Source organism: Palaemon carinicauda, chromosome 31, assembly GCF_036898095.1.
Source record: "Palaemon carinicauda isolate YSFRI2023 chromosome 31, ASM3689809v2, whole genome shotgun sequence".
NCBI classification, from domain to species: Eukaryota; Metazoa; Arthropoda; class Malacostraca; order Decapoda; family Palaemonidae; genus Palaemon; species Palaemon carinicauda.
In genome coordinates this window covers 6,696,096-6,703,735 of record NC_090755.1, presented here as the reverse complement: position 1 = coordinate 6,703,735, position 7,640 = coordinate 6,696,096, and the positions used below count along the sequence as shown (strand labels likewise).

The 7,640-nt window shown below is 36.5% G+C and overlaps 1 protein-coding gene across 1 annotated transcript; it reads left to right on the top strand.

Moving 5' to 3' along the window:
- Window positions 1–491: 491 nt before the first annotated feature.
- LOC137624867 (keratin-associated protein 19-8-like) lies at window positions 492–3,978 on the top strand. The gene is made up of 2 exons (XM_068355817.1): window positions 492–648; window positions 3,644–3,978. The coding sequence occupies exons 1-2, from the start codon at window positions 640–642 to the stop codon at window positions 3,860–3,862; spliced, it is 228 nt and encodes a 75-aa protein (XP_068211918.1). The 5' UTR covers window positions 492–639; the 3' UTR covers window positions 3,863–3,978.
- The last annotated feature ends 3,662 nt before the right edge of the window (window positions 3,979–7,640 follow it).

Below are 7,640 nucleotides of genomic sequence, written 5' to 3'. Positions count from 1 at the left end.
ACACATACACACACACACACCACATAAACACACACACATACACACACACACACACACATATATATATATATATATATATATATATATATATATATATATATATATATATATATATATATATGTGTGTGTGTGTGTGTGTGAGCGTGTGTGCGACTGTGTATGGAGCTTGTATTCGTATATGTAAAATCTTACATAAAGAAAGCAGCGAACAGAACCTACTATAGGCAGGACTTTTGGCAGTACTAATCAGGGAAGTCCATTTCGCAATCTTCTAGGACGTCGCCCCCACCGAAAAAGAAGAAGAAAACAATGCACCTCAGGAGAGAACTGGTTTTCCAGCCCGGTTTTCATATTAGAGTATTAGATATGAAAACCAAATTATTTAAATTAGTTAGTAACATGTAAATTCTTTAACATATAGACGTGGTATTTATTGGCTGGAACAATATAAATCGGTCTATAGTCCGGTTATTCAAGATGCGTTGCTGATAATAGTAATATGACTGGACAAAAATGTTTGTTTGGCAACCAGTTCTTCAATGGACGAGAGGAGTATATATATAAGCAGCTTCAGTGTCCACGAAGACACAGTTCTTTTGAATCTCTTCAAGAGGCAACAAACGACATTAAATCATCATCATGAAATCGGTGAGTTGATTTGTTAAGGATACTTGCAAATAGGGTTAGCTGTTACTCATAAGGTAGTGCGAGTATGTGTTTTACTTGAGGTAAACGTAAAATATAATAAAGAACTTGAATTTTATATTTTTCCTTGTGTGCACTTAAGATTTTTCAATTGAATTTCACAATAATAACATAAACTTATGTGCACAACAGAAAAATTCTATTTATCAGTATATATAGATATATATATATATATATATATATATATATATATATATATATATATATATATATATATATGTATATATATATATATATATATATATATATATATATATATATATATCATTTCACCAGTCGTCTCTGTCTTGAGCTTTTTATTTAATAATTCTCCATTCATCATCTCCTACTTCGCGCTTTATAGTCCTGAGCCATGTAGGCCTGGGTCTTCCAATTCTTCTAGTGTCTTGTGGAGCCTAGTTAAACGTTTGGTAAACTAATGTCTCCTGGGGAGTGCGATGAGCATGCCCAAACCATCTCCATCTACCCTTCATCATGATCTCGTCCACATATGGTTCTCGAGTAATCTCTCTTATAGTTCCTGTCCTGCCATTTAACTCCTATTATCCTTCTACGGGTTTTATTCTCAAATCTAAATCTATTGGAGATTGTTTCATTGTCATACCATGACTCATGTCCATAGAGTAACACCGATCTCACCAAACTGATATATAGTCTGATTTTTATATGAAATTTCAGGCGATTTGATTTCCAGATTTTACTTAACTTAGCCACTCTGATGTATATGTATATATATATATATACATATATATATATATATATATATATATATATATATATATATATATATATATATATATATATATATATATATATATCAACAAAGATAGATATGCCCTTACACTCCCGTCTGTTTGTGGTTTTTCTGTGCCAGTCTATACCCGCCAATTTTCTTAACTCGTCAAATCATTTTTTTTCACTTACTTCTGCTTCGTTTGAAGTCTCTATGGTCTCATTCTGTTATCCTTTTTTTTATTCTTTCCATAGCTCTCTGAGTAGAAACTAGCTTATGTTCTAAGGCTTAAGTAAGGCTCCCAGTTTCTGATGCTTAAGTTAATATTTGTGGGACCATATGAATAAATACCCCTCTTTTTAGAGAAAGTGGAATTTTAGTTTTCATAATATCAGCTTATTAGCCAAAAGCTCTCCATCTCTTACTTAATCTTCTTTTAATTTCGGTATCTTATCATGAGGAATCATTTACTGTCTGTCCTAAGAACATATATGCATTAACAATCTCTAGAGGTTCGTCCATAACCCTTATTTCTTGTCTTTCTGCTTTTTCGTTGAACATAATATTAGTTTTACTCATATTCATTTTCGTTCCTGCATTTCTGCTTTGTCTATTCGAATCTTCTACCGTCTTTAGAAATTCCTCCCATGATTCACTAAATAGAACTACGTCATCTCCAAATCTTAAGTTATTAGGGTATCACCATTAATGTTGATTCCTACACTGTCCTAACCAATACTCTTAATAACTGAATATATATATATATATAGTATATATATATATATATATATATATATATATATATATATATATATATATATATATATATATATATATATATATATATATATATATATATATATATATATATATATATATATATATATATATATATATATATATATATATATATATATATATATATGTATATATATATATATACATATACATACTGTATATATAAATTAATGTTCACAATTAAATCCTCCTTAGAGTTTCTTCCTTTTCTATCCATGTAATTTGCTTATACGAGAAAATGTTGGTTTCTTAACCATTCCATATTTCATCCAGATGAGCAAAACTTTCTTTTAATTTCCTTCCCAATTTAGTTAGGAATTTGGATTAAATCAAACAATTAAAACTTCAAATCATTTGGACGCGAGGATGTTCTTTAGATTAAAGTCAATCTAATTACATTAACAATGGGTTCTTTTAAAACTTTTTTAATTCTAAGAATACCAAGTGAATAAACATTAAATATCAAATTGTATATAGTATATTTACAGTTACAATTGTGTTTGGAAATCGGAATTATGTTAATTTGATTCTAGCGTTTAAGGTTTAAAGACCGCTCACGAATGACAGAGGCAAGGGACAGTGACATTGCACTAGCAAGCAGGGCAATGCCCTAGAGACTGACTATATATACATATGATCAGCACCCAAGCTCCCTCTCCACCCAAGCTAGGACCAGGGAGGGCCAGGTAATGGCTGCTGATGACTCAGTAGATAGACCTATAGGCTCTCACAAACCCCCCAACCTTAGCTCATAATGATGGTAAGGTTGCACACACTAAAGGAACTAACGAGTCTGAGCGGGACTCGAACCACGTCTGGCAAACACCAGGCAGAGACGTTACCCCTCTTTTAGAACTCAAATCGTTTTTTCAAATATATTGATGAAAAAATAATTTAGAATAGCGTCAGTTTTATTTTGAGGTTTATAAAGATTGTATTTATATATTCTTAGACCTTTGTGAAAATAATTATCCTGTAATTTATCCTGGTTTAAAACGCTCTCCTGAATAATCATGCTTATAAAATTTCTCCTAAATGATATTGGTTTTAAACACTCTCCTAATTAATACTGCTTTCAAACCCTCTCTAAATAATACTGTCTTGCAACAGTCCATCTCTGCCTAAAGGATCATCTCCTCTTCTTCTTAAGAACTTCCACTTGTGAATAATCTCTGCTAAAAGCATCACTCTTATCTTCCACTTGTGAATAATCTCTGCTAAAAGCCTCATCTTCTCTTCCACTTGTGAATAATCTCTGCTAAAAGCCTCATCTTCTCTTCCACTTGTGAATAATCTCTGCTAAAAGCATCACTCTTATCTTCCACTTGTGAATAATCTCTGCTAAAAGTATCATCTTACCTTCCACTTGTGAAAAATCTCTGCTAAAAGCATCACCTTCTCTTCCAGGTCGCCTTCGCCCTCCTCCTCCTTGTGGCTCTCTACGCCCTCGTGGACATGACCCAAGCCATGCCCGAACCAGAGCCTCACCGTCGCTTCTTCTTTGGACATAGGCCCTACGGCTTCGGGGGATATGGTTATAGGCCACATGGATTTGGTTTCGGCTACGGCGGATACGGTGGTGGCTTTGGTGGCTATGGTGGCTATGGCGGACATTTCTTCGGTTGATCAACATCCCTGAAGTCTTGAAAATACTTTTCCTGAATGTTTGAAATTCTCCTGTTCGACAAAAATACAAAATTTGTAATGATTCAAGTTATATTGAATAAAGATGAATGTTTCTAGTGGCCTGTCTCAATACAATATTATTTCATTCATTGGGTAATTGAAGGTAATATCTATTTTACAAGATGAAAAAAAGCCTCTAAATAGGATACTGCTAGATTCTATTCATTCCGGTACTATACACACACAAATACACACACGCACACACACAAACACACACACACACACACACACATATATATATATATATATATATATATATATATATATATATATATATATATATACACACATATATATTATCATTATTATTATTATTACTTGCTAAGCTACAACCATCGTTGGAAAAGCAGTATGCTACAGGTCCAGGGCCTCAAAAAGGGAAAATAGCCAACTGAGGAAAGGAAACAAGGAAAAATAAAATATTCTAAGAAGAATAACATTAAAACAAATATCTCCTATATAAACTATATAAAAAAAAAACTTTAACAAAACAGGAGGAAGAGAAATAAGATAGAATAGTATGCCCGAGTGTACGCTCATGCAAGAGAACTCTAACCCAAGACAATGGAAGACCACGGTACAGAGACTATGGCACTACCCAAGACTAGAGAACAATGATTTGATTTTGGAGTGTCCTTTTCCTAGAAGAGCTGCTACTATAGCTAAAGAATCTCTTCTCCCCTTACCAAAAGGAAAGTGGCTGCTGAACAATTACAGTGCAGTAACCCCTTGGGTGAAGAAGAATTGTTTGGTAATCCGAGTGTTGTCAGGTGTATGAGGACAGAGGAGAATTTGTAAAGAATAGGCCAGACTATTGGGTGTGTGTGTGTGTGTGTGTGTGTGTGTGTGTGTGTAGGCAAAAGGAAAATGAACCGTATTCAGAGAGAAGGATCCAATGCAGTACTGCCTGGCCAGTCAAAAGAGTCCATAACTCTCTAATGGTAGTATCTCAACGGGTAGCTGGTACCCTGGCTAACCTACTACCTATCAATCATTGGTTAGAGTCCTTGGTTGGGCAGAAATATTCATCATTAAAGGAATTTCCTCATATATGTGTGTATGTATATATATATATATATATATATATATATATATATATATATATATATATATATATATGATAAATTTTGCACATTTTACGTGTTTTTCATATTCAAATAAGCCATATATATTTTTGATACATTAATGTCTGGATTCTCTTAACGACCTCGGGATCAGAGCCCCAGGCGAAATCACACAAAGACAAGAGCTTGGCTCCGGCCGGGAATCGAACCCTGGTCGGCAAGCTTGTATAGACATTGGCTTAGTCACTGTCTATACAACCTTGCCGACCAGGGTTCGATTCCCGGCCGGAGCCAAGCTCTTGTCTTTGTCTGATTTCGCCTGGGGCTCTGATCCCGAGGTCGTTAAGAGAATCCAGACATTAATGTATCAAAAATATATATGGCTTATTTGGATATATATATATATATATATATATATATATATATATATATATATATATATATATATATATATATATATGGGCTCAGGCCATGTCATCCTGATGGAAGGTTCCTTTAGATACCTTTCTAAGGGATATTTTCTACAGTGATACTCCCAGAGAAATGAACCAAAGGTCTCCAGGATTCTAACTCCTGGCGCGAGTATCCAATTAAGGATATCGCATAATATCAGTGGACGTATTTTTAGATATGACACATAGCAATCTTCACCCCGAATAGATTTAACTTTTTGATGAAAGTAGGAAGAGTGGCGAAAGAAGGGGGGGCCGATCTAGGTACCCGGTGGACCTCCTTCCCCATTACTACTACGACTTCATTCCTTTTCTTGTAGCTCTCTAAGCGAGTTGTGCTCCCGTTAACCCGGTGTTGTGTTACAAGTTTTTGGAATATTCATCATGCAATATCCAGCATTTTCATCCTTAAGAAAGTTGAGTATTAATTCTTTCCTGTGTATAATTTTAGTCTTCCTTTTACAGTTAAATTTCGATAATTTAAGTGTGTTTAGGTGAGCCTTGCCCAGACCGGAGGCAGCCATTTTACGAGTGCAGTTGCCCGTTACTATTGCATTTTAGTTAGTCAGTAGGGCAACATTTCCCGGTATTAAGCTATAATGTTAGCTATTTAGGCAAATTATACAAGTGGTGATCTTGCATACATGAATTTTATTCCTCTTCTTATTATGTGACTTTACTAATCGTATGCGGCGGGATCCCTGGGGGTACCAAACCTTGGCCGGGATCCTACTAGAGTGAGACTGCTCTCACTTATTTACAAGTTAGTAAAGTAATTCGCCATGTTTAGCCTCACCCTATCATTCCTTATTGATTCGGATGAGAAATTACATTCTCTAGAATCTATGGATAAGGTATGATATACATTCTCTCTTAGAGAAAAGAGGCTAAACCGTTCCTCCCTCCTTGAGTGACGCCGCAACCACAGGCGGTAACCACTGTCTTCTTCATTGCCGTCGAGATCCGGCTTTGATTTAGATAGTGACGAACTCAGGGTGCCCTTGTCTTGCCACCGACGATGTCGCCAGCAAAGGAACCATGTTTCCTCTGCCGCCGACGACGTCGTTAGCCCAGGATGCCATGCTTCCTCAGTTCACTATTGTAAGTAGGCGGCATACCTGCCGCCACCTCTCTTCCCAGTGAACTACAAGACCCTCTCCCTTCCCCCTTCTGTCCTTTAGTGACGGCATAGCCGTCGCAACATTCTTTCACAGGTATTCTTGCCAGGTTGACTGCGTTACTGGCTGGTACCCTGCCGGTGGCAGTTAGTTCAGCTGCCTCAGCCACCTTCCCCCTTATGTCCTTCCTACACCGGAAGTGAAGGTCACGGGGGGAAGATTGAGCCGGCCTTGGCGGCTGCCGGTGGGAAACCTAACATACTTTTGAGAAGTCCTCAGCCCTCTCTTGGTCTGCCATCCACAATTATTGCCGTTGGCAGTGCAGCTGGCGGCAGGCCTTTTGCGGATGGATGGAAGCCAGAATCAGATGGACTCTTACCCCTTCCATTGGAACTCTCATTCTGGCAAGGAGACAGTAGGTGGCCTGGTAGTCCTCCTACACTTCCAATTGTTGTGCTAATCCATAATAATAGGAAACTCTCCTTCCTTAATGCTTTCTCTCTCTCTATCAGTTAGTGCCACCAGGTACTAACCTGACTCCGGAAGTGCACTGACTGAACTACTATTCAAATATACAGTAGTACACTTACTTTCTAACATACTCTGTGTTTCCCATCACAGTCTATTGTTGGGACCATGATATTATGTTGAGGTTGAGCAATCCCTCAACACCCAGATGGTTGCTTTGATCATCGGGACCCTAATAAGTCACCGATCAGTGTTAATATATACTACAGGTAGATAATGTTAGTATAGTGCTTACTAACCCTAATTCTAGTCCCTAGAGTTTACTCCTACCTTGTATTCTCCCTATCAGGGAACTAAAATATTAATTACTGACGGAGGTCTCAACAATGGCCTGGGAAGGCAAACACATATATGTCTTTTCTACTTCTTTTCAATCTTACTATCCTAAGCTATCATAAAAACGATAGTGATTACAATTGTTGATAAAAATTGTATGCTTTATATCACTGATATGAAAAATTATATACTCATTGAGCCCCTTTTCCTTTAAAGGAGGAGCCAATGGAGAAGAGTGCAGCCTTAGCCTGCAACCACAAAGGCAAAGAATTTTGTGGCC